The sequence below is a fragment of the Guillardia theta genome, assembly GCF_000315625.1.
Source record: "Guillardia theta CCMP2712 unplaced genomic scaffold GUITHscaffold_13, whole genome shotgun sequence".
NCBI lineage: Eukaryota > Cryptophyceae > Pyrenomonadales > Geminigeraceae > Guillardia > Guillardia theta.
Window position 1 is genome coordinate 655,667 of NW_005434661.1, and position 24,823 is coordinate 680,489.

Below are 24,823 nucleotides of genomic sequence, written 5' to 3' on the forward strand. Positions count from 1 at the left end.
GGGGGGGGGGGGGGGGAGGGAAGAAGGAGTTGATGGAGAGATGGGCTCAACGATTGGAAAGGGAGGGAAATTGAAGACATCGCAGGAGGAGGGCAGGCGTGTGGCGTGTGGGGGTTCAGTCGATAGTTTCTGTATTCCTCTTCCCTTTGGCTTTCTGCTTCGGACGCTTGAGGGGTCGAGACTTGTCGTCGTTGTCCTGGGAGTGAACGCTAGTGAGAGCGGGAAGGGGAAGGCAAAGACGAGAAAGATAGGCAGGAGATAGAGGAGGAGATAAAGGAGGAGGAGAAAGAGGAAGAAGAGATAGAGGAGGAGGAGATAGAGGAGGAGATAGAGGAGGAGATAGAGGAGGAGGAGGAGGCATGAGAAGGAGAAAACCTCGTCTCGCTTCCTGGCGTACTGTTTGTCGAATCTTTGTTGTACCTGAATTGTCGCAGTATGAGGATGATGATGATGATGAGGTGGAGCAGGAGCAGGAGCAGGAGCAGGAGGAAAAGGTGGTGGTGGAGGAGGAGGATCAGGATGATGATGATGACGATGGATGATGATGAGGAAGTTGATATGATGATGATGATGATGATGATGATGATGATGATGATGATGATGATGATGATGATGATGATGAGGAAGAGGGAGGAGGAGGAGAAGGTGGAGGATGAGGAGGATAAGGAAGAAGATGGGTGTTTTCTTTGATTACTTCTTCTCTCGTGAAGAGGAACTTCGACAGGGACTGCAGGTAACAGTGAGTGGCAAGGCAGGTCGAGGAGGCTCATAACCTTCCAGTGCTGCAGCGCTGCCACTCTCCTCCTCTCCTCCTTGACCTTGTTCTCGTTCGCCTGCGAGCGCCGCCCTCCTCCTCAGTGCTCGTTCCCCCCTCACTCCTGCTCCTGCTTTCCCTCTCCCTCGTTCTCCCCTCACTCCTGCTCCTGCTTCCCCTCTCCCTCGTTCTCCCCTCACTCCTGCTCCTGCTTCCCCTCTCCCTCGTTCCCCCCTCACTCCTGCTCCTGCTTCCACTCTCCCTAGTTCCCCTCGGTGCTCCTCATCTCCTTTTCCTCCCCCTCCTCCCCTTCCTCCTCCTCGCCCTCTGTACTCCTCTCCCTCCCCCTCCCTTCCCCTCCACACCTTTGCTACCCTGAGCTCTAACAAGTCCCCCACGTTCTCTCTCTCCTCCCTCCCTTACCTGCTGCTGCTCCGCCGCGCTGATCAGAAGTTCCTCATGCTCTTTGCAGACGATCACTCCATCGAAGACAGGATATGAAGTCCCAGCTCGCGTCTGCCTCCTCCTCAGCCGCTGAAACCCACACGCTGCCTCACCTCGAAGCCCACGAGAGCTTTTGCGTGATCGATTCCCAGCTGACGGACGAGCTGGACGATTCCTGTGTACCTTTCAGTCTCTCCGTCCTCCACTTCCACCTCCCCATCTTTTCCCCTGCTCCCCTCGTCTCCTCTCGTGCATCCTTCTCCATCATCCTCGTCCTCTCCGTCTCTTCCTCTCTATCCGTCTCGAGCCCCTTCCACGAACTTGGCTATCACCTGGCGAGTTGATGTGGACGGAGCCCTGACAGAACGAGAACAAATGGAGAGCGTCAAGATAAGGAGGGAGGAGGAGGAGGAGGAGGAGGAGGAGGAGGAGGAGGAGGAGGAGGAGGAGTAGGAGGAGGAGGGCAGAAATCGTACAGCAGGCAGGTGATGTTCAGTCCACAGCTCCCAGTTCCCGTGCTCGTTCTTTGGAATCCTCCCTTCTGTAACAGGAGGGGGGTGGTAGATATCCGTCTGCAGGGGGAAGGGGGGGTCACAGGAGCCCCCGCATCCTCTCCTCAGCATCCCTCTCACCTGCCACTGCCCGTACAGAGCGATAGTTTTCTTCTCCTCGGCTCCTCCCTCCTCCCCCTCCTCCCCTTCCAGCTTCTCCTCCGATCCGCTCTCCTCCGCTGCCTTCTTGCTGCCCTTGGAGGCCCTCTTCTTCCTTCGGCTCCTCGTTCAGAGCAGAGCAGGGTTCTCTGTCGGACTTACCTCTCAGCTCGCTGGATGGTCTTGGCAGGAAAGTCCATCTCCATCGCCCTGGCAGGAGCAACCACTCAGAATCTCACTTCTACTTGTCGTCAGCCTGCTCCTCCTGGTCCGACCCCTCCTTGCCCCCCCCCTCCCCCTCCCCCGACTCTCCTCCATCCCGTCTTTGACCATCCGTCGCACCCATCAACCCTCCGGCTTCTCCGCTTCACCCTCCTTCCGCTCCCCGTTCCTGCTCTCCTTTCTGCTTCCTCTCCGCGTTTCTTCCTTTCTCTCCTCCTTCCTTTCCCTCCTTCCATCTTTGTTCTTCTCCAGTCAGCCACAAGTCAAGTCACCTTACAACTCTTGGAGGTATGCTCCGGAACCAGTTTTCTTTCCTCATGAGCTGCACACTCGTCACGACCTCCTCCTCCTCCTTATCTGCTGCCGCCTCTTTCTCCTCCTCCTCGACCCCATCACCTCAACCCCTCCTTCTCACCTTTTGTATACAATCTCGTCTGTACACTGCATGACCCTGTCCACATCGTCATACCTTCCCCTCCCCTCCTCCTCCTCCTCGTACCTGTACAAGACCAACTACGGGCTTTCGAGGATAGATGCATTCGTACTTTCCTATCCAGGATTGGTAAGAGAAGGTTCAACCTGATTGCTTCTTCGCCCCCGCCGCCACCTCTGACCCAACATGCCTTTCCTCCTCCTCCTCCTCCTCCTCCTCCCTCTTCCTCTCTCTTCCCCTCCCATCAAAACTCACCGAGGTGCTTCTCAATGCAGTAGGCAGGATGATTCTTGTAGGCGACGAGGCTGAACATTCCTCAGCACGCTCCTCCTCCTCCTCCTCCTTCCCCTTCATCTCCCTCTTTCTCCCCCCTCCCCCCAGGCGACCACCTCCTCTCCTCCTCCTCCTCCTCCCACTAACTTCTCTCCTCCCCCTAACTTCACTCCTTCCCCTAGACGGACCTGCGCGGCAGCGGCTCCTGCAGATGAGCCTCGTGCATCTCCTTTGCCTCGTCCTTCACCTGCCATGGTTGAGGAAGACAATGGAAGAGAACGCACAGAAGGGAGGAAGAGGAGGAGAGAGGAAGAGGAGGAGAGAGGAAGAGGAGGAGAGAGGAGAAGACAGGGAGAGAGAGGAAGGGGAGAACAGGGTCATGGTGGAGAGAGTTTCCACAGCAGCCGACATCCGTCGTTAAGGGTAGGAAGCAAAGGGAGGCAGGTGGGAGCATCGAGCACGGCAGTTTGAGATTTCACTCTTGTATGAGGGAGGGAGCATGCGAGGGAGGGAGGGCAGGAGGTAACCTGCTGGTTTTCCCTCTCCGCAAGGTACTCATGACCCTTCACCTGCTCTCGCTGTCAAGTCGCTTGTGAGGCACTTCCCTTGTAGCTCTCACCATAACTGTCAACTTCTTCAACGTCGTGTCCCACCTGCCATAGGGGGAGGGGGAGGTGTCAGAGACGATCCCAACAGGCAAAGAGGGGATGAGCGTGAGGAGGAGACCGGGAGCCATTGTGAAGGGATGTAGGAGAGAGAGCAGGTGGGAGGGAGGAGGGAGGAGGGAGGAGGGAGGAGGGAGGAGGGAGGAGGGAGGAGGGAGGAGGGAGGAGGAACGAGGGAGGAGGAACGAGGGAGATTGTAGGAGGTTCTTCATACCAGTCTGAGAGACTTCGGGTTTGAGTGACAGCGTGCCAATCTGTTCACATCCTCGTCATCCTCTACCTCAGCTCATCGTCCTCGTCCTCACCCTCAACATATCTTCTCGTCACGTCGTCCACGGCTCTATCATACATCCCAACGACGTAGGAATAGGATTGCCCAGCCTGCAATAACTGTCAGTGTTATAACTCATGCTCTACTCCCAGCCTTTCCCCTCCTCTTCTCCCGTCCCCTCCCCTGCTCTCTCCTCTTCCCCCCCTCCGCCGCTCTCTTTTCTCACCCTCCACCCTCCGCCCTGCTCCCTGCTCCCTGCTCCCTGCTCCCTGCTCGCCCTGCTCCCTGCTCCCTGCTCCCTGCTCTGCACATTTACCTTACTGTACATGAGAGGGTCATCGACCCTCGCATTAATCACGTCAACGTGCGTCCACTGCCATTTCATTGTCCCTGCAGCATCAAAACCATCAAACCCTCAATCTCCCGACACTTTCTCTTTCTCTCCTCCCCTCTCCTCCTCCTCCTCCCCTCTGCTCTCCTCCTCCTCCCCTCTGCCCTCCTCCTCTGTCCGCTGCTCGTTCCTCCTCTGCCTCTCTCCCCCTCTCCCTTCCAACTCGGACCTCCTTTATCTCACCTTCCTCATTCTTCAACAGCAAGACCTCAATCCAGTACTCGGACATAACCTGCACAAGTTCGCCAATCATATTATCAAACATCTCGTTGCCACAGACTTACTATATCCTCCTCCTCCTCGCCTGCCGTCTCCTCCTTCTTCCTCCACCTCATCATCTTCCATGGCGTCTTTGACTCTTTCTGTCCTGTCGGCTGCTCCTCTGGATTTCTTGCTGCCTCTGCAACCTACCCCACATCTCAGAGAAGACGGAAGGAAGAAGTGAGTGAGGGAGTGAGTGCGTGAGTGAGGGAGTGAGGGAGGGAGGGAGGGAGTGAGGGAGTGAGTGAGTGAGGGAGTGAGGGAGTGAGTGAGTGAGTGAGTGAGGGAGTGAGTGAGTGAGTGAGTGAGTGAGTGAGTGAGTGAGTGAGTGAGTGAGTGAGTGAGTGAGTGAGTGAGTGAGTGAGTGAGTGAGGGAGTGAGTGAGTGAGTGAGTGAGGGAGTGAGGGAGGGGAGAGGAGGAAGGAAAAGAAGGAGGGGGGGAGAGGGGAAGGAAAAGAGGAGAGAAGAGAAGATAGGAGGGAGATCTAGGAGTTTCAACCATTCTCTGTGCCTCTGCTAGCAGCGTCCCATCCTCAGCTTCAGGGTACTTCACTTCACCTGCCTCACTCTCAACCCTCCCGCCCGCTGCCGTCACGTCATACCCGACTCTCGCCTTGCGACCTTCTTTGCAATCTTCTTTCCAGGCTGAGCTGCTCCCGGACTCTCCCTCCTCTCTTGTTTCCCTCGTGCTCCCTTCGGCATCTTGTTGGCTGCTCCCTCTGTCGACCTGGCTGGCGTCTTCTGACTCCCTCCCCTGGTCGCTCCTGCCCGCGTCTCCTCCATCTCCTTGTTCGCTTTCCTCTTCTCAACGGCTCCAGCTCGCTCCTCTCCTCTCTGGTTCGCCTGCGCAGGCCACCAGTTCATGGCATGCTGCACAGACACACAAGGTCAGCCTCACACCTTGACGTTTATCTTCTTCTGCCGCATTGGGAATCTTTGGAGCTTCACCCTCCCGTCGGCAAACTCCATCTGAGAGGAGCAGGCAGCTGGTTACTGGCACTGCCATCGCATCATTGCCAGCTGACTCACGACAGACTTGAGGCGGAAAGTCTCGCAAACAAGAGGAGCGACCAACCTCGCCTGCAGCTCCAGCCCTGCAGGGTAGTAAAGTTCAGGAGGAGCAGGGGGGAGGAAGAGGAGGAAGAGGATGAGGTGCAGGAGGAGGAGGAGGAGGAGGTTGGTGGCGGTGGCGGTGGTTGAGGAGGAGGAGGAGGAGGTGGTGGTGGTGGTGGTGATGGAGGAGCAGGAGCAGGAGGGAGAAGGTGGTGGTGGTGGTGGAGGAGGAGGAGGCGGAGGACGACGATGATGGGGCCTGGAGGGATTTGTGGGGGAAAGGAGTGGGGAATCACCGCGAACAATAGCAAGTAGCGCCAGGGTCTTCTGCAGCATGCTTCCTTTCTTCTTCCCCATCGCCCTGTGCTCATCATCACATGAGATACAGAACAGCGCGAGGAGCAAACCGCGACAGGCTCTTGATACTCTCCGCACGCTCCTCCTCCTCCTCTAACACCACCTCCTCTCCTGGCGGGTTCATCTGCGAATGGATCACCTCATCCTGCCCTGCTGCCACAAAGTCTCCGGGTGCAGAACCTTGAAGGTTGAGTTGTGCCACCCCACCAACGTCTTCAGGTGAGAGACCTGCAGTCCAGGCATCAGTTTAGACACGTACCCACCAAGCTGCTCCCACCGTCCACAGCGTGTTCTCGGCGGGAAGCTTCAGCTGCAAGTGAAATCTCACAGGAGCGAACGGGGAAGCTCTCCCTCCCCTTACATCATCCAGCGGAACTCCTACTGCTCCTTTCCTCTTCAGCCGTTCGGCATCGCAGAGGCTGCCCACAAGGATCAGCTGCCTCTATCACAAACAAAGATTTCCTGCCTGCTGAATCGGATCCCCCGCGACAGCAGGCAGAGCAGGTTGACTCGATGGACGTGCAGGGCAAGGAGTCTTTCAGACTTGTTCGGTTTGCGAACGATGGTCGACGACTTGTCGCTCTCAGACAGGAGGGAAATGGTTTCCTCCTGCCCCTCCTCCTCGCCCACGTTCCTGTCCAGCACTTGGTCCCACTCCTCGTCATCCTGCTCGTCCTCTGCACTCTTCGGTAGGAAGCGGGCTCCTTGACCCTCGACCTTGCCGTCGATGCGCCTCTCCTGATCAGTCAACATCAAGGTTGGGAGGGGATGGGAAAACGTGACGGAAACCAGATCAGCAAGGGTCTGCCATTCGTCGTCGTCGTCTTCCTCTCCTTCTTCGGTCACCCTGCCCTCGGTTTTCACTGCCTGGACAACTATCAATCAATCATGGCAAGAATCTTGAGTAGGTTACCTCAAGCTCCATGCTCTCCATGTCTTCAACCTCCTCCATCTCCTCCATCTCATCACTTGATCCCATCTCTTCCCCACGACCTTCTTGGCGATCTAGCTTCGGCGACCCACGGTCATGGTCTCGACGCTTGCGCTTGCTCTTGCTCTTGCTCTTGCTCTTGCTCTTGCTCTTGCTCTTGCTCTTGCTCTTGCTCTTGCTCTTGCTCTTGCTCTTGCTCTTGCTCTTGCTCCGCTCCCTATTCTTCGCTCCTCGATTCGGCGATCGGCATTGCGGCTTTACTTGTATGAAGCCCTTGAGACAGTTAATTTCATCCCCCTCATTTTCTTCAATCATCCCCCTCATTCCCCACCCAGTTTCCGAACAAACTTCAGCCATGGAAGCAATTCTGAGCTGTTGCATGCGGCGAGGCGAACGATGCGGGGTGTCGATGGCGGGATAGAGCATGGAGAAGAAGTGTCACGATGAAGAGAATCAAGGAGAGGTGAGAGAGTGAGGACATGACGGAGCTTCGCGGAGGAGGAGCTCTCTACAGCAAAAGCTTCTGAATCCTGTGGCTCATAGTCGCTCGTTCAAGGAGGTGTAGGAAGCAAGCGGCGTCAGGTGGATCCACCCACGCTGGACCAGCCGGTCAAGGGAATTTCTTACCTACGGACAAGGATCAAGGGGAGCAAAAGAACCGCGTGCTTCAACATGAAGATCCGCTGAAGGCTGATCGTACCGAATACCACCTCATTGGGCCATGAGGCTTTTGGATCTAGACTCTGAGCTGATCCTCTCCTTTTGGCCCCCCAACAGGATCGTTGCGGGTCTGCTTGTGTCCAAGAAGATCCACAGAGCTCTCATCTCCTCTAGACATGTGGTGCTGCGGATGAGACGGGGGGTCGACATTCCCCCGTTCCCTGGGTCGTTCACGCAGTTCAAAGGCACTTGCGACATCGTAGCACCTCGATGTGCCTTCTGCTCGCCGGTCTCGGCGCTCTCAGATGCTGGCAGGGACGGATGGAACCTGGTGAAGTCGCTGGACCTGGAAGGAAACTACATCGGGACGACAGGTGTGAAGGACCTTTCTTGCCTGCTCTCTTCCTGCGTCTTTCTGGAGACTCTGAACCTCAACGAGAACGCCATCGGGTCAGGTGGCGCAAAGATCCTTGCTGAGATCCTGCCCAACTTGTCACGGCTGGTTGAGTTGCGCATGCAGTCAAACTACATCCATGACGAGGGACTGATTGTCTTGACCAGCGCTCTTGACAGATGTAACAACCTGACGCTCTTGGATCTCGCCGACAACGACCTCGGACCTGTCGGCATGGAGTTTCTTTCGAGCAAGCTGGCGGAGAATTCTTCCCTGACCCATCTGGACCTGTCGAACAATGCGATAGGTGACGAGGGAGCTACGAGGCTAGCGGCAAATCTCTTCGTGTCCACCAAGTTGAGCATCAAGGCTCTTTCTTTGCGCGGTAACGGTATCACGAGCGAAGGAGCCGCTAGGCTTGCCGCTGCCCTGCCACCTCTGGGCCAGCTGGACTTGGGCAAGAACTCGATAGGGGCAGAGGGGGCAGGGCTGATCGCCTCCTCCATTCGCATGTGGCCTGCGATCTCCTCCCTCGACGTACGAGAGCTCATGTCAACACTCCTCGCGGCTCGTCACTGACTGCGATACGCTGTTGCAGTTGTCTGCCAACTTGCTCGGAGAAGAAGGTCTGAGCCTCATCGTCAGCGTGCTGCCCCAGTGCAGCCAGGTGCAGCGGGCAGCCGGTGGAAGAAAGGAGAATCCTGACAACTTTCTTGCCTCAGCTGCAGGAACTTGATCTAAGTTGTAACAGCTTTGGGGATCATACTGTACTTCTCCTTGTCTGCTGGAAGGGTGCTTACATTCTTGTAGGCAAGTTTGCTCGCATCGGTCATTCCGCACTGCGCCTGCCTATCTAAGGTCTCGCTCTCCAATACGTTGATTGGCTCGGAGGTGAGCGGGACGAGAGCATATCAGCATGCAGCGAGCATGATCATGTTGAACAGGGGACGGGATTCCTTGCTTCGTCTTTGCCGCACTATTCTGTCTTGAGGGAATTGCGATTGAACGACAACCAGGTCCAACACTCCGCGGAGCAAGTGATTGGAGAGTTTGCTGAATACATTGCTGGCTCCAGATTGGATGTGAAGGAATCTACCTCCTCGCTTCCACGTTGCCACAGGTTCAAATCCTGACATGCTTGCACACGTAACTCATCTGGACTGTCAGTGCGGTCGGCTGGTATCGTTGGACCTTTCGAAGAATCAGGTCTGAGCCCCTTTTGACCTTGGTACCTGCTGGCCTTGGCTCTGTTGACTTGCCATGGGAAGATCGGAGATGAAGGGATGGCGAGGCTTTCTTCCTCCCTGCCATGGTGCATCTCACTAGAAACGGTGAGTGTCTTGAATGGCTGAACAATGAAGGGGGGAGATGGAGGGGGGCGGGGGGGGGGGGGGCCAAGAGGTGGAGGAGAAGGAGTAAAGAACCCTCCGTGAGTCCTTCCTGCTGTTCAGATTGCGCTGGGTTGGAACGACATCAGCGATGAAGGCATTGGGTTCCTGTCTGCAGTCCTTGCCAGTTGTCTCAGGTAATCAAGTAGAGTCTCACTCTCTCCGCCTTCCCACGCAAGTTTCCACAGGCTGAAGAGCTTGTCACTGGAGTGCAATCACATAGAGGAGGAGGGATGCAGCCTACTGGCTGTTTCATTGCCGTCCTGCTCCAACCTCAATGTAAGTTGACCCGGCTGTCAGGATCCGTCGGATCCGGAGCATGTTTCATCTACTTCACTTGAGGACCTTGAACCCGCCGACTCGATCTTACTCATGACTGACAGACTTTGAATCTCTCTTCGAACGATCTTGAAAGCAACGGCGTCATCGTGAGAAGTATCCCTTCCATGTCCCTGCTCGTTCACTGTCTCCTCAGGTTCTCGCCGACGTTCTCAGCAAGTGTGAGAGCCTTACCCACTTGAGCCTCTCCAACTGTAAAGTGCGTTCTGTGCATCTCTTTCTCCCCATCTTGACCTGACCGTCTCAGATCGGCTCCAAGGGAGCTACTGGACTCGCCCACACCCTCCCCCGGTAGCTTGCTGAGCAAGTCCGCACACTACGCTCACCCCCGTGGTCCAGCTGTAAAGTTTCGTTCCTCGACCTGCAAGAGAACAAGATCGGCGTCGCTGGTGCTGCAACGTTCGCGTCAGTCTTGCCCAGGTACGGCAGGTGGGAGTGATCCGCTGCATCTGAAGGATGGAGATGCAGGTGCTCCCACCTGTCGCATTTCAGGGTGGGCAGAAACAATCTTGGCGATGAAGGGGAGAGCTTCCTGCTGGGTAACCACCTGGGATGCTGTCGTGGGGTGCTGACCCGTTGAGGGTGTGCAGGAGCTGTAAAGTACTCCCCCTCCATCTCCTCTCTCTCGCTCAGTGTCGACTTGAACCTCACCAGCGACTTCTTGGAGAGAGCATGAGGAGACGAAAGGATGTAAATATGCTGCTGCTGCTCCTCGGATGCAGCCATCTCCGTCGGGAGCGGTTACTTGGATGTATTGCGCTAGGGAAAAAATTCTTATAATAATGGCATCTAGCCGATTGAACTGCAGTTTCATTGAAAATAATAGTCGAAGGCCTGGAGCATGTTCTTCATTCTCCTTCTGTACCTCTTGCAGTGAATGTGATCTTGATGGCACGTCTCCATCGTACAGCAACATTTCCTGCCAATGACGTCACCAGACCCTCGAGCCCTCGAGCCTTCCTACCTTGTGCATACAGGACATCGCCAATCGAGCCGGTCAGCGTCATCTTGAGACTTGAAGTGCGTCGGGTTGTGAAGGTGTAGCTTGCAGCACTTGTCGCAGAATTTCTGCGAGAGTCGTCAGCCCCTTGATCCCCTGCCACTCTCAACATGCACCTGATCACAGTTGGGGCTAAGGCATGTGAAGTTGGAACATCGCTTCGGCGCGTGCTCGCAGTAGTGGCAGTTCTTGTTCTTCAGTTCGACCGGTGCACTCAGGATCGACTTGGTTCCTTGATGGGTCAAGACTCTCTTGCGCCTCCTTCGGACCGCCCACTCAGGCTGGTTTGCATCCTCGGCATCGTCCAACAGCTTGCAGCTCGAGTTGTCAGACTCTGACGTCATCGCAGAGTCAGCCCTCAAGCTTGTGGCGAGAGCATTCAAGGGCATCATTCACCTAGTGGAGAAAGCCGAGAGCGCACTTCGGCGCTCTTGGAAGTCAAGTCGCAGATCGTGATCAAACTTTTGCAGTCCAAGAACTGGTACAGCACCGGAATCCAGTCAGTCTGTGTCCGGGATCAAAGGCAAGACAAGGCACTTACCTCGTTGCAGATGAAACCTTCATCAACAAAGAGATGAGATGCGTCCTTCCAGTGAATGATCACTTCATCCGGTCCCAATGTTGCCCTCCGGACAGGGATGCCGTTCTTGGCAAGCTCCTGCTGGAACAGTCACCCCCTCCCGACGGCCTCATTCCATCCTGGGCACAGCTTACCTCGGGGTCGATCAGCAGCTCATCCTTCTCGTTTAGTTTTCCATGCTTGCTCCTCACTTCTGCTCTCATCCGGTCTGAAAGCTGCGAGAGATCTTCGCGGTGCGCCGGAGGCACCACGTAGGCCGTTCTCGAGCCCCCGACGTGAACGCAACACACCATCGTCTCATGCTCCGTCTGGCTCCACCCGCTCGCCTGTCAAGACGTCAGATGATGAACGAGAGACTTAGCATGACGAGCAGGCACCGTGATTTCGCTGCCCAATGAAAGCACGCAGGGATAGGACTCAGCGTGTTCAGCCACAGGAGCAAAGAGGTTCTCGTGAGAAGGTGCATGGAGCAGGGAGAAAGTATCTGCTGTTGCCTTGATCGTCTTCTCGCCATCCTCCTTGTGAGTTCTGATCGAACGGAGGGAGTCTTGAAGCTCCAGAAAGCTTCTCAACTCGACGTCGCCGGCCACCACCAGGTCGCAGCCAGGCAGTTGTTTGTATCGAAGGGTTTTGGACTCGCAGTGGAACTTCAAAGTGTTCAGCCTGGACAGGTCGCTCTTCATGTGCTTGTGCCTCCAGCCTTGTGGAAGTTTGACCTTGACAGCTCCGTAGGTTCTGCCCACTGAGTCCAGACACTCAAGGTACGACTTCAAGTCCTCAAGCTGCTCGTTGCAGGGACTGAAGGTTGGCAGCTCTTCGACGGCTTCAGTCTTCTGAAGGCCTTCTTGCTTCTCATCTATCGATGGCTGAAATGCGGGCTGGGGAGGCGACTGATCTTCCATAGTCGGGGGCCGACTCAGCGATGGCAGCTCCCGCGTTAAGTCTTCTTGTTTGCTCTCACCCTCCGCCATAACTTCTTGTACAAAATTCATGCTGTGATCTGACAATGCCATATGATCATGGCATTTGAACAGATCGTCCGAAATGGAACAAAATGGCTGAGGATCGATTTGCTTGGAGAAAAGAGGTTCATAATCGAACAAAGGCGCTATTCCTGGGTCCAAATGTGTGACGGCTTCTCTACAGTGAAAGTGTTGCTCGTCAAAGATGATGCCCAGCTCGTCTCTTCCGTCCATATTTGCTTCACGAGCAGCAGTTGGGTCTCTCCTTCCGTGGTCTCCTCCCTCTTGTATCTTGTCCTTGCCTGTTCTCCCTACGGCGTCATCCATAGCTCTCATTGCCTTTCACGGTCACTCAAACACGAAACCAGCTCTTTTCGATAGATGCGAGTCACATGCACTGCTGACAGGTCAAAAATGTATTTCTTCAAGGCCTCATGGGCCCCCCCCCCCCCCCCCCCCCGTCCCTCCCCTCTCCTTGGGGTCAAACGAATAGAAAATCTGCTGTGAGATACACCCCCACCCCGGTCCATTTTGACCAGTAGTTTTGACTGCAATAACCCATGGGCCAGAACGTGGCGATTACTACTGCAGCCATGATCGCCACGGCTCCTCCCTACACATATTTGACCACGGTCAAAATAGAGTCATTCGTGTGGTGGGGTACATGAAAGTTTCGCTCGGGGGGAGGGTGGGTTCCCGGGAGGTTCCAGGTGAGGGTGGGGTCCAAGGGGTCAAAGAGCAGGTGGTAGGGTGTGGGGGGGAGGGGATGATAAGACTGGGAGAATCGTCAGGTTCAAGTTGCGGAAGGGATGTTTGCGACCCCCAATTCAATTTGAAGTTTGAATGATTATTTTTGAAATTATTGGCTGATGATCTTTTTCGATGAGAATATTTGCTGGGTCGTTTTTATCTTTGGTTTTTTGACTTTAAGACCACCCACCCCCTCAGCAAACTCAGAACGACCCACCCTCGTCTCCAATGTGAGTAAAACTTGTCGGGAAAAAATGGGAACAGACTGCATTTTAACTTAACTTTGAGTAAACTAAAACTGCAATAGGCTCCAGGTATTGTGGCGAAGAGACCCGATTGAAGAGTAGAAGTGAGAAGGGAACTGTTTACGAGAGGAGGCTGAATGACAAAGACGTGAAAGAGATCCATCACGAGACAAAACTCACCGTGAGTGTACTATTCGATCCTGAAGAGTATCCAAGGCACGAATGCACCTTTGTTCTTGAACTAGTAGTCCAATGCAGCAAACAGATTTGTCACATCCTGAAGCTTTGCGGGTTTCGGACGTCAAAACGAATGCTTAAAGCTGCTCCTCTGGATCACGCTGATAAGAAGCTTTTTGAGACGGGCAAGTATCCCTAGTGCGTCCGCTGAGATCTGCTGCCGACTCAGGCTTGACATTCCCTTGCCGACTCCTCGACATTCCCTTGAAAAGATGCCAAAGAATCGGAGCTGAAGCAGCAAGCATGCCACTGACCACTGAGTGATGTTGGGCAAAAGAGTGCCACCGTGTGCAACTTGGGCGCGCCAGTGGTATCATGAGTCCCTGTACCGTACTGGTACGATTCGCTGAACCCCCATAAAGATCAGGCACAGCAAGGGAAAGGACAGATCACCTTAGAAGTTGTTGACGATCCTTTTAGAGTATAGTCGAGGGGAACCACCGCTTAAGTCTGCTGCCTGCTCCTCCTCAAGGTTCATCCGATCGTACCAGTACAGGAGATACGTATGGTCACTTACCGTATTCTACTGTAGTCCATATCAAGTATCCTCCACGACCTGCACTAGTCACTGAGTTATCTGTACTACGGAGTCACAGAGTCGGCGTGCCGCAGTGCGTGACTCAGGCTGAGGAGGCTCCACCCACCACCCCTGGCCCGGCCGGGCGGCATCATGGCCAATACTGACGTATCAGCATCGGCGATTGAGTATCCGATCCCACCTGCGCCGCGTCACGATCAACCTCGCAACTGACTGTTTGAGCAAAGAATGGAAGCCTGGCAAAAGCTTGTCCGAAGTTCATCATGCCTTATGACGATGTCCTACATTCCATATGGAGACAGTCCTGAGGTTTTTCAGAGGACTGTGAGAGCTGCATATGATCAAGTTATTGATCTCTTGAAGGAGAAAGGTATTCACGTCTACAGCAATCAAGCAGTCGTCAAGAGATCTGTGGAATATGTACGGTATCGGCGGGATGTCTCTCGGCCTCGCAAGACGTCTAAGGTGATCCAACTTGCTGCAAGGCGGCGACCAGGTTTGAGGATGATTTTTCAGCCTGTGCAATGATCGTGAAACCACCATGACCTATCAGAGAATTGTGAGGATAGTGATGATTACGATAATATGGAGGATGCTGATGATGATGAAGATGATGATGTCCGACGATGAGAATGAGGAAGACGATGATGATGATGATGATGTGATGGAGGGGATGATGAAAGAGATGAAGATGGAGGAGATGAAGATGATGGAGGAGGAGGAGGAGGAGGATGATGATGATGATGATGAAGGGAATGATGATGGAGAACATTATGATGGAGATGACGACGAAGACGACGACGACGATAAACGAGATGACGATGATGGAGAATGATGATTGAGATGATTAGGATTATGGTGATGGAGGTGATGGTGATATAGATGATGATGGAGATATTGAAGGTGATCATGATGAAGAAAGGAGATGATGGAGGGGATGATGCTGGAACAAAATGGGAAGATGATGACGATAAAGATAGTGATGAAACATAGAGGATGCTGATGACGATGCTGATGACGATGACGATGACGATGACGATGACGATGATGTGATGGAGGGATCATGAAGAAGATGAAGGAGGAGATGAAGATTATGTAGGAGATGACGATGATGATAGTGATGATAATATGGAGGATGATGGAGATGACGATGACGATGACGATGATAAAGAGGACGATAAAAATGATCAAAATGAAAGAGGGGATGATGATGATGGTGAAGAAGAACCAGATTATGACGATAAAGATAGTGATGATAATATAAAGGATGCTGACGACGATGGAGATGGAGATAGTGATTGAGATGGAGATGATGTATGGAGATAATGAGGAGATGATGACGATGATGATGATGATGATAAAGGAAAACAAGAAGAAGATGGAAATGACGATGTTGGCAATAATGAGCAAGATGATGATGATTGTGATCATTATATACATGAATGGAGTTAACGATTAAGGATATGTTGATATTGATGAAGGAGATCATGGAAAGGATGATGATGGTGAAGAACGAGATGATGATGTTGATGATGATGAAGGAGATCATGGAGGTAATGAAGAAGAAAAAGAAGATGATGATTAAGATGGAGATGATGATGATGCAAGTGATGATCGACATATCCTGGTCGTGTTTTCGCGGCAGCGCGCCAACTTTCGCTCTGCGTCGCTGTTCAGTATGGACGGACGGTTTTGTGAGAGTGTTCATGTACTGGGCATCATCCATTCTCGTAGTCAGCATTTGTGTCGAGGTGTATCGAATGATCTAAATCATTATATTCTCCATCGAACGATGCAATCTCTGACTCAACAGGAAGCTTCATATATATTTGTTGCCTGAGCTACAATGCTCACTACAAGCCATCCACTCTTTCAGCCCACATCAACGTCACAGATTCCATCTATCATCCTCTATGTTGTCGCCTCATCGCCTGCCTCCAGTTGCTCTTCACTCTGAGACCGTGCCTCATCTACGAGCTGAATCCTTTCTCCGCTCCCTTTAGCCATGCCACGTCTTCCATGGACAAGAACATCGCGTGCTGGGTAACGTTTTCCACTGGCTGCTTCTCCATCTCACTTGCTGTCTTGTCGTTGGTGAAAACCTGAGCTCGTCTCCAACTTGCTTTCCTCTCAAGCTCTGCGGGTAGAACAAACACAAGGCATACCCTCTCAAACTTGTTCTTGGCTCGTAGAGCTGTCAACATCTCACGTAGTGGTCCAAGCTTGATCGGATATTGTTCTGTCCGTGTCATCTGGAACATGTAGAGGACCTCCTGATCTGACAATAAAAGCGCACTCATGCAAGGGAAGTTCAATGCCTTGGGCTTGCAATATGTGTTCTCCATGATCTTCCACTCCTTGAGTCCTGTTCTTGAAACCTCAAAGTATGCCTGTGACTTCTTGACATCCAAACTTATCACTTCCCTTGCCCCTTCATCATCCTCCCCCGACCCTAGACTGCGCAATCTGTATCTCCCTCCTTTCTTCAGCACCTCATGCGCCAAGCATTCAAAAACTAGACCCGCCCCCCAATCCCACCCAGAATCAGAGCATATGAAAACCATGCGTATAAGGGCATCCCAGTCTTTTCTGACAAGTCGGGCAAAGATCTTCTCCGCGGCCTTCTGCGAGCATGCTCGAGCGCTGATAGTCGTGTAGTCTGAGCTTGGGACCAGGTGAATCAGTCTCGATGGCGATCCCAGGTCTTCGTTCCCTGCTGCTATCATCTTTTTGTTTAGCGACGACATTGAGGTTATCGTCTGTATCGCCTGCTCAAGTGTCTCTAAAGGCCTCATTATGACATTCCTCGGTACGTTCCCCCAATCCTCGACGACATTCTTTGCTTCTTCTTCGTTCACGCGACCCCCTTGCATCTTGATGAAGATTGACATCTCCTCATCAGTCCATGTTGGTAGAAAATATCGCCCAGCTCCATTGTTCAGAATGTCCTTGAACCCTCTGAGCTTGGGTGGAGCCAGTATGATTGTTCTCAGCGAATCCTCTAACACGTAGTTCCCCTGACCTTCGTACAAGTCGCAGATGTACCACCCGCGGAAAGTGATGAGAAAGGGTGCAAAAACTGTCACATCCCTAAACCGACTCCATTCTGCCCCATCAAAGTACCAGTACTCGGCTCCTACCTGATAGACTACTTCCTCATCAGAGCCGAGAAGCTGAAGAAGAAAGAAGTAGGCAAAGCATGACTTCCCTATCCCTGGACTCCCTGTGAGGATGACCTGGCCGTTCTTCGGCTTCTCCGTGTCTAAGCGGAAGTACTCTGCAATCAGCTGCTTCATCTCGAAGTAGCAATCTCGTAGGAACAGCTGATTTCCAAAAATCTCATTCCCTCCCAAGAAGGTCGAGAAGCTGACAATCTCTTGAGCTGAGTAAGTCTTGCCCGCCCTCGCAACCTTGCAAAGCTCGTTCAAGAAGGACAGCAACATGTCGCCTATCAGTCCGTCAGTGCCTTCAGTCGTCAAGGTAGTGCAATGCGAGCATCACCTTCAGGTTTTGACAGAAAGCCTTGAGGATTCTTTGAACCTTGAGCCCTCTTCACCTCGATGAGTAGATCGCGAAGCTGCTCCTCTTCCTTTCGAAGCTGCTCCTCTTCCTTTCGAAGCTGCTCCTCTTCCTTTTGAAGCTGCTCCTCCATGTCGCGATTGAGCACTTGTTTCTCTACCTCTCTGATCTGTCGGTTGACCTGATCTATCTCCTCCTCCACTCTAGCAATCTGCGCCTCTAGAGAGATCATTTCCTCACGATCTCCTCCTCGCCGTATCATGGACATCGGCATCCTCCCGGGCACTCCCTTTCTCCTATGCTCTGCATACTCACGCATGTTGAGACTCGAAGTGCGACCTCTGCATGTACCGGCTTCATTGCCTTTGCGCATGTAGCTCGAGACAGCAGTCCTCCTCGGCGGGATGGATACATCGAGTGCGCAGGGGCAGAAGGCATGGATGGCAGGAAGGAGCATAAGGGCGATGAGAGGCAGAGAGGGAACACCGGTTCCTACCATGGTTGGAGGTGCGCGATTTCGTGAGAAGAGAGTGTACGGAATCCACCACCCACCCTTCCATTCCAATTTTCCCGGTAGACGCAGTACCCCAGCCACCCCCATGTTCATTAACAGGTTAAAAATGGAATAAGGAACCTGCCCTGGAATAAGGAACTCAGCGGCGGGGCAGGTTCTAATAAGGCACTGAGGTTCCTTATTATTCCAGGGCAGGTTCCTTATTCCAAGGGAGGTTCCTTATTCCAAGGCAGGTTCCTTATTCCAAGGGAGGTCCCTATTCCGGGCCAAGGCAGGTTCCTTATTCCAAGGCAGGTTCCTTATCATGTATCTCCAAGGGAGGTTCCTTATTCCAAGGGAGGTTCCTTATTCCAAGGCAGGTTCCTTACTAAGTTATTCCAAGGGAGGTTCCTTATTCCAAGGGAGGTTCCTTATTCCAAGGGAGGTTCCTTATTCCAAGGGAGGTTCCTTATTCCAAGCCTTGAAGGGAGGCGGGTTCCTTATTCCAAGGCAGGTTCCCGGTTAATCAAGTTCCAAGCCTCAGCCTGACAGTGAAGGCAGGCCCGGCCCTTATTCCAACCGTGACAAGAGCCCTTCGGAACCGTAACTGCCCGGCCCGGCCCTCACACACTTCGCGCCGGGCGCAGAATACCGTCGAAGCCTTGAATGCTATGCGACAAGAGGCAGCCGCAATCAAGCAACGGCCGCAGCACTGCCGCAGCCTCCGAGATGCTGTACTCCGGGCCGACTCACTGTGCAAATCAGGCGGCGGCGGCCGCTCCTCAGGCTCCCGGGCCCTGCCACTGCCAGCCTGAGGCTGTGCACGGTGCCACGGTGCCCCATCATGGCATGACAGTGATCAGACCTCGGAAGTTCAGAGTCGGAAGTCGGAGGTTGGAAGCCAGTCACGATAGCAGAGGCCCCTAGTTCGGTGGATCGGACTGAGGCGGCCCGCCGGCCGGCGTCACCCGCCGCGCCGCGCGCCTGCCATGTCAGTGATACAGGCCGGCCCGGGTTGCGGCGTGTCCGATCAGGCGGCCCGGCGGCGGCGCTGGTACCGGCGGGCCCGGCTGGCGATGTACTACCGGTACCCCATTCAGTCAGCTCTAATAGTACCCTCTAGCACCTCCAGTACCCTCACGCAGCTCTTTTGCTTCGGTTTGAGGCAATCTTTAAAATACCCCCTGCATTGCACCCCTACCCCCAATATCGGCTCCTTCTTGCGCACATATCAATGTATACCCATATCTCCCACTTGTTATAATTGTAACATCGAGTAATAGTGACATACCCTTTACCCTTGATGTTGGAGGATGTTACAACTGGTTTAGATTTGAATGGACCCCTCCATGATTGACACCCAGCCCTCCATCTTTATTCTGGTCCCCTACCCTTCACCTCTACCGCCCTTCCCCAAAAGATACCGATCTCATGGCGTGAAGTGGCTGCGTGATGGGCTGAAGAACAGCGAGGAAGAGTCAGAGGAGGGAAAGAAGATTTGATGGACTATGTGTGAAGCGAGTGGGTTGAAGAATAGGATGAAACAGGTGCAGGGAAAGCGTGCCCTTGTTGGAAAGAAGTTGGAGGGAGGCTGTCCGTTCCGCCAATCCAAAAAATGCACTGGGCAGGTGGCAATGAGGCGACGTTCCGAGAAAGGGGCAGTGAAGATTTCATGCATTATACTGAGAAAGGAGAGGTTTGTCACAAGAAGATAGGCCCTCTCGTTGTACGTGGTTGAGATATTTCCAGGCTCGCATGGCAAGCGAGTTGTGGAGGGGGAGGGAAGCCAGTCATTTTTGGTAGTCAGTTGGGAGAGGATGATTTTTTCTTCAGCCCAGCTATTCCTCTGTTTTCTTTCTGTTACCCAACATTCACTTGCTCGCCTTCACGAGTTCAAGGATTATGTGCACCATCACTTTGTGAAATGATTTGCTGATGATTTGCGACCCATATCTTTGGCACAAGAAATCATGCTGCCAACGACGTTTGCTCATGTCGAGAGATAAGCTCTTTACTTGGAGACCATGGATGATTGTGAATGTAGATTTTTTTATGGCTGCAATATCACTGGCATAAGAGTGGCTTGAACTACATGTGGAGCTTGGCCAACTGCTCATGATAGTTTTCGTCCTGACATGTTTATGGTGCACATATATTTATGATGTGTGAGATGCTTGAGAGGGACTCTGGGAAAGACACGTACCTAATGGTGCCTCGAGTGTACAATGATATTTTGAAATCGAACCAGACTTTCAAAAGAGTTGATGGATTTTGTGAGCGGATGATCTAGAGAAACAAAATATTTGATGCCATTATCTTTTATGAATTTTGCCATGTAAAAAACTTCTGACGGTTATCTGACGCCCTTTTTACAGGATTACTTGAAATGAAAACGAGCTAGAAGAAAGTGAACAAAAATACCCATACCAATGTGCTGTGTTTTCTGCCAGTTAATGTTGTTGTAACTTATGCAAGCAGAATGTGCTCTCCCATCCTTGATTCCGGGAATCCTACGGGAGTTCTCAATGCTTCAGAGCAACCGGGAATTCCCTCTGGTTGGAACGGGGAAGATCCGAAAGGAACGGATTCAAAATTGAAGATACAGACATTGAAGGAATTGAGTGAGTCCGGTGGGCAATACGTCATCGGAGAAGGGGTAGATCTGCTGATCCAAGATTGAATTGAATCTAATGCAATATTAGGTTGAATTGCAAAAATGGCTCGAGCAAGATGGGCCAACTGAAGTCACACAAACTGATTGGCGTTTGCACAAATCCAAGATTGACTCCTCCGTTATATGCAAGCATCATTTCAGGTTTTTAGCCCGAAGTTCTTTTGCTGCTAGCGCCATGACTGTAGTATTTGCTCAGTATGGACATCAAGAAAACTGAAAGGCGGCACCGACATATTCCTAGCGACTTGCTTGAAGTGGATTTGTCATTTTGCAAACCGGCAGTCAAAGACCGCAGTGATCAAAGGGTCATATACGAATTGCTGTATGTTTGCAGAGGCAACAGGAAGGATGGGAGCAAATGCCAACGGAGTAGGAAGGATTTGAATGTGAGATTGCTCTTACCCTCAAATAACTGTCGTTGATGTCGATATCAGGGGAAAATTGTTGATGGATGGTGCACTGGATTAGGTCATTGCAGCCCTGGATGTGAGTTTGAAACATGCACCTTGGCCTGCAAGGATGTTTGATTTACACCTTCTGTCAGGCTCCTGGGATCGGCGCTCAGCTGTACACTTGTGCGGCATGACGTTGAGGATCACTGCAACAGCGCAAATGATCCTCGATGGACAAAGATGTGTTACAATCAAAGGTTGGCACGTGCCTTCTGGATCGAATGAGGTGGCCGTTATCCAATCTTGGACACAAATTCCAGCAGGTTAGAGGCTGTCAGATAACGATTTTGTATGTAACTTGGGGGGCAGGATCAAAAGATCCTGCGTGGAAAGGCAACTCTGCGTCAAGGCAGTTGGAAAAGAAGAGAAAGTTAGAACTTGCCAAGAGACCTATTGATCAAGTCATTGGGGTACTTTTTTGTTATTTCTATTCGATGTTTTGACGCTGTGCCAAGCAGTGTCAGGCTCCTGTGCAGAGTCCCAAGAGGCACAAGAGCAGGCATTCTCATTCAACTACTTTGATGCCTGGGAATCGTCGACAGCTGGCAGAGAGAGAAGTGATGATGTTGCAAGAAGAAAGCAGGAGACAGCACGAGGCAGAACTAAAGATGCAGAACGAGCTCAGGGCAAAGCTTATCAAGTCCGGAATTCACGTTGACACGGCTTCGGATGAGGCAGCTCGGGTTCAGGAATCTTCTACCACATCGACAGCATGGCATAGGTCTGCCAATTTGTTTGATCTGGTTTCTCATGGTTGAATTACCTTCCGCAGTTCTGTTGCGTGCTTGAGAGTTTTGGCATGGTTAGAAAGTGCTGAACAGATGAGCAAGGAGGACGAGAGCAAGGACTCTTCGAAATTCCCCTCCAGTGTTTGAAGAATTCCCCATCAGACCAGGCTCTGTCGCCGTCTGAATGAGACCCAAAATCCCCGATTTCGTCATCTTGTGTACCATATTTAATTATTTTAGCTGGTCTATGATCGTTCTGTACTGCTTGTAATACTTAGATTGGAATTTCTTTAGACAAAACTAAAGCAAAATGGTTCTGGGAAAGGCGGGGGTCGGAGAGGGGTCAAAAAGATGTAATAGGGTCTGAAAGCATCTTCAATTATGTCCACTCATTGCTTTCGCCTGCAACACGCGTCTGAGAAAACCCAGAAATTCGAGCACACCATGCTACCTGAAGAAAGAGACTTCTAGGAATGGAAAAGTTTGCAAAATCTTGTCCAGGCAGTAATCCCTCCTGACATTAAAATCAGTACAGGTTCTGCCATCATCTTCAGCTCCGCGGGACCTCGAATCCCAGGATATCGTGAAGGCATATTCAGGATACAAGAGCATGCCAGTGGGCCCACCTGAACAGCTCATTCAGATCGATACCACATGAAGCTGCGTTCGAACTTTACCAACTATCAGCAGATTCCGGACAAACGCCCTCCCCCGTCTTGGCGAAAAAAATGCTTGCGACGCTATCAGTGCAAGCATGCCTACGGTGACCTATCCCAGTCCGCGCATGAGAGCAGGTACATGTAATACTCTCCTCACCTTCGTTCTGTTCTCTTTCCTCCAGTGCGACAGAGAGAACAAAGACTATGCCAATCAAATTTGTCAAGCAATGTGCAGGCAAGTTACATGATGGCAAATGTCCCTGGCAGTGACGGGATGACTCGAATAAAGACATTGGTCGTCTGCTCTGTTTGCTCCACTGCTTCCTGCCTCCATCTTGCTTGCTCGCTGTCTCGCTCACTATCTCGCTCGCTGTCTCCCTCCTTCCCTCCCTCCCTCCCTCTTCGATCCTCTCTCTTCCCTCCCTCCCTCCTCCCTCCTTCTCTCCTCTCCCTCCGTCCCTCCCTCCCTCCCTCCTTCTCTCCACTCCCTCCGTCCCTCCCTCCCTCCATCCTTCTCTCCACTCCCTCAGTCCCTCCCTCCTCGCTCCTCTCCCTCGCTCTCTCCCTCTAAGCTACACTCTTCTCTCTCCCTCCCTCCCTCATCGCTCCCTCCCTCTTCGCTCTCTTCTCCCTCCCTCCCTATTCGCTCCCTCCCTCTTCGCTCTCTTCTCCCTCCCTCCCTCTTCGCTCCCTCCCTCTTCTCCCTCCCTCTTCGCTCCCTCTCTCTTCTCCCTCCCTCTTCGCTCTCTCCTCGCTCTCCCTCGCTCTCTCCCTCGCTCTCTCCTCTCACCTGCGCGGATCCTTCAGCCTGCTCTCCGGCCATCACCAGACACTTGCCAGCCCCTCATCCCACCTTAACATCTTTACTCAAAGTTAAGTTAAAATCAGGATCTTGGTGACTACAATGTCGGGAAGCTCAGCAGTATAGAATTCGTCCATCGCCCTTTCAACATGGCGAATGGTGAGAAAGCACTTGGCAGTAGGACTTCTGTCATTGGAATCTTCAAGAGATTCATGCTCTTCACTCAAGAATGCTTCGGATGACATCACGTCTATCCTCTAATGGCATTGACTGGAAGTTTTCGTACATTGTATGTGCGAGGAGAGCGAATGCTGTGTTGATATTGCGGTTCTGGTCTTGGCTAATAAGTTCAGGCCTTACATGCATGGTAACCTGCATGGTGGCATGTCAGCACTCTGGTGCATTCCAGCTCGCTGGTTACCTTGAGCGATAATCGTGTATTTGCTCTTGTAGCTCACCAACAGTGTCATAGTGCGAGGTGCCCCAATGTCTGATTTTCTTACACAATGACTTGTGCTTTTGCCGATGATTCGTTACTTGACTTCGAAGCTTTTGCGCGTCGGTAGTATGTGCAGCTGGAATTCATCATGATGCATTTTAGCATCTGCTCCATGTTGAAACGAGGCGAAGTAATGAAGGAAACCATTGTCGAAGCCCTCTGCATTCTGTCCAAAGAGGTCACCTAGGAGCGTAAACTTTGCTTGTTTATGAAGTGTTGATGGTATGCTGGCTCAGCTTGAGATAAATAGACGCTACTTGTAGCAAGCTATTCATCCGCGTCGCTTATCTTCAAAGTTGCGTGCCTGATGTGTCTGCAGAAAACGTAAACATTTCAGCACCAATGCGTCAGTGAACACTGCATAATCCTCCACAGTTTTCAAGTCGATGTCTTTGAAAGCCCATCGACAACGTGAACAAGCTTTGGTGCAGATTTGAGGGATCGTCCGAATGCTGTTCGTACTGTATCTCGTCTTACAAATTGGGCATTTCCTCTCTGTTCGCTGTCGTCTTGCTCATGTTAAGGATGCAGAGCAGATTGCCCGCCAAAATTCGGATTTGAATGTCTCCCCATGGCGCGTCATAACTCTTGCATCGTTGCCTCATACTCCCTGCATGACCATCGACCGCGATGTGAGGGGTATCAACTGAAATGCACAGCGGCAGGTCACCGGAATGCTGCTGGAGTACTGAATGGGGTTGGCTGACTCCCTGTGAGTCGGAGCGATGCAGGGTGGCGGGCAGTTCCAAGTTCAGCGCGGCAATGCAGCCCGTAGGCCCCCGGCTCAGCGGGCGGCAAGACTGACCGTCTGCTCGCGCTACGGGTGCTAGAGAGAGGGATATATACAAACTTAGTGAATTGAAAGTACTACCGGGATCGGCGCGGGCACTGACCAGGAGGTGCTATGACTGACTTTCATCCCCCTCGCATCATCTGAGTCGTCCTGATGACTGAAAGGATCGCCGGCGGTGCTAAAGTCATCCCGGACTGCCAGCGCCTTCCGAACATGGCTGACAGGCATCGGAACTAGGGGGAGGAACCCAACTAGAAAAGGCGTTCCACCCTCCTTCGTCAAGCCGAGCTCAGTCAGGGCCTTCCAGGGACGCGCATGAGTATCCGGGATCCAGGATCGAAGAGTGCAAGACAAGGAACAAAAGCGTCTGCTTGACCTCAAGCTCCTTTCTTTCTCTGATTCACTA

The 24,823-nt window shown here is 52.5% G+C and overlaps 8 protein-coding genes across 8 annotated transcripts; 4 read left to right on the top strand and 4 right to left on the bottom strand.

Annotated features, from left to right (window-relative positions):
• Positions 1–115: 115 nt before the first annotated feature.
• On the bottom strand, positions 116–7,131 carry GUITHDRAFT_103487 (hypothetical protein; the record flags this gene model as incomplete). Its single annotated transcript, XM_005837826.1, has 30 exons — positions 116–196; positions 376–420; positions 1,178–1,270; positions 1,312–1,373; positions 1,531–1,555; positions 1,831–1,963; positions 2,011–2,058; positions 2,343–2,392; positions 2,486–2,521; positions 2,570–2,619; positions 2,759–2,808; positions 2,965–3,023; positions 3,304–3,345; positions 3,396–3,429; positions 3,656–3,695; positions 3,747–3,822; positions 4,029–4,102; positions 4,287–4,335; positions 4,388–4,510; positions 4,864–4,922; positions 4,967–5,234; positions 5,394–5,458; positions 5,714–5,778; positions 5,825–5,898; positions 5,955–6,002; positions 6,052–6,084; positions 6,136–6,193; positions 6,319–6,512; positions 6,564–6,641; positions 6,688–7,131. The coding sequence occupies 30 exons, from the start codon at positions 7,129–7,131 to the stop codon at positions 116–118; spliced, it is 2,556 nt and encodes an 851-aa protein (XP_005837883.1).
• A 295-nt stretch (positions 7,132–7,426) lies between these two features.
• On the top strand, positions 7,427–10,162 carry GUITHDRAFT_103488 (hypothetical protein; the record flags this gene model as incomplete). The annotated part of the gene is made up of 15 exons (XM_005837827.1): positions 7,427–8,296; positions 8,358–8,426; positions 8,482–8,526; positions 8,570–8,650; positions 8,704–8,775; positions 8,835–8,879; positions 8,927–8,965; positions 9,211–9,284; positions 9,336–9,426; positions 9,531–9,575; positions 9,623–9,685; positions 9,734–9,777; positions 9,826–9,906; positions 9,955–10,025; positions 10,077–10,162. The coding sequence occupies 15 exons, from the start codon at positions 7,427–7,429 to the stop codon at positions 10,160–10,162; spliced, it is 1,776 nt and encodes a 591-aa protein (XP_005837884.1).
• A 134-nt stretch (positions 10,163–10,296) lies between these two features.
• On the bottom strand, positions 10,297–12,364 carry GUITHDRAFT_103489 (hypothetical protein; the record flags this gene model as incomplete). Its single annotated transcript, XM_005837828.1, has 7 exons — positions 10,297–10,405; positions 10,451–10,554; positions 10,603–10,820; positions 10,883–10,991; positions 11,028–11,144; positions 11,201–11,392; positions 11,444–12,364. The coding sequence occupies 7 exons, from the start codon at positions 12,362–12,364 to the stop codon at positions 10,297–10,299; spliced, it is 1,770 nt and encodes a 589-aa protein (XP_005837885.1).
• A 1,662-nt stretch (positions 12,365–14,026) lies between these two features.
• Positions 14,027–14,633, top strand: GUITHDRAFT_103490 (hypothetical protein; the record flags this gene model as incomplete). Its single annotated transcript, XM_005837829.1, has 3 exons — positions 14,027–14,122; positions 14,169–14,263; positions 14,315–14,633. The coding sequence occupies 3 exons, from the start codon at positions 14,027–14,029 to the stop codon at positions 14,631–14,633; spliced, it is 510 nt and encodes a 169-aa protein (XP_005837886.1).
• Positions 14,634–15,240: 607 nt separating this feature from the next.
• GUITHDRAFT_103491 (hypothetical protein) lies at positions 15,241–15,567 on the top strand (the record flags this gene model as incomplete). The annotated part of the gene is made up of 1 exon (XM_005837830.1): positions 15,241–15,567. The coding sequence occupies one exon, from the start codon at positions 15,241–15,243 to the stop codon at positions 15,565–15,567; it is 327 nt and encodes a 108-aa protein (XP_005837887.1).
• Positions 15,568–15,768: 201 nt separating this feature from the next.
• Positions 15,769–17,636, bottom strand: GUITHDRAFT_103492 (hypothetical protein; the record flags this gene model as incomplete). Its single annotated transcript, XM_005837831.1, has 2 exons — positions 15,769–17,246; positions 17,300–17,636. The coding sequence occupies 2 exons, from the start codon at positions 17,634–17,636 to the stop codon at positions 15,769–15,771; spliced, it is 1,815 nt and encodes a 604-aa protein (XP_005837888.1).
• Positions 17,637–20,289: 2,653 nt separating this feature from the next.
• Positions 20,290–21,985, top strand: GUITHDRAFT_161745 (hypothetical protein; the record flags this gene model as incomplete). The annotated part of the gene is made up of 8 exons (XM_005837832.1): positions 20,290–20,466; positions 20,513–20,625; positions 20,681–20,870; positions 20,919–20,970; positions 21,029–21,199; positions 21,246–21,346; positions 21,392–21,657; positions 21,709–21,985. 8 exons carry the CDS (start codon positions 20,290–20,292, stop codon positions 21,809–21,811), a joined length of 1,173 nt encoding a protein of 390 aa, XP_005837889.1. The 3' UTR covers positions 21,812–21,985.
• Positions 21,986–23,651: 1,666 nt separating this feature from the next.
• On the bottom strand, positions 23,652–24,117 carry GUITHDRAFT_151111 (hypothetical protein; the record flags this gene model as incomplete). Its single annotated transcript, XM_005837833.1, has 1 exon — positions 23,652–24,117. A coding segment is annotated over one exon (222 nt), but the record flags the coding sequence as incomplete, so codon positions are not given.
• Between the last annotated feature and the right edge of the window lie 706 nt (positions 24,118–24,823).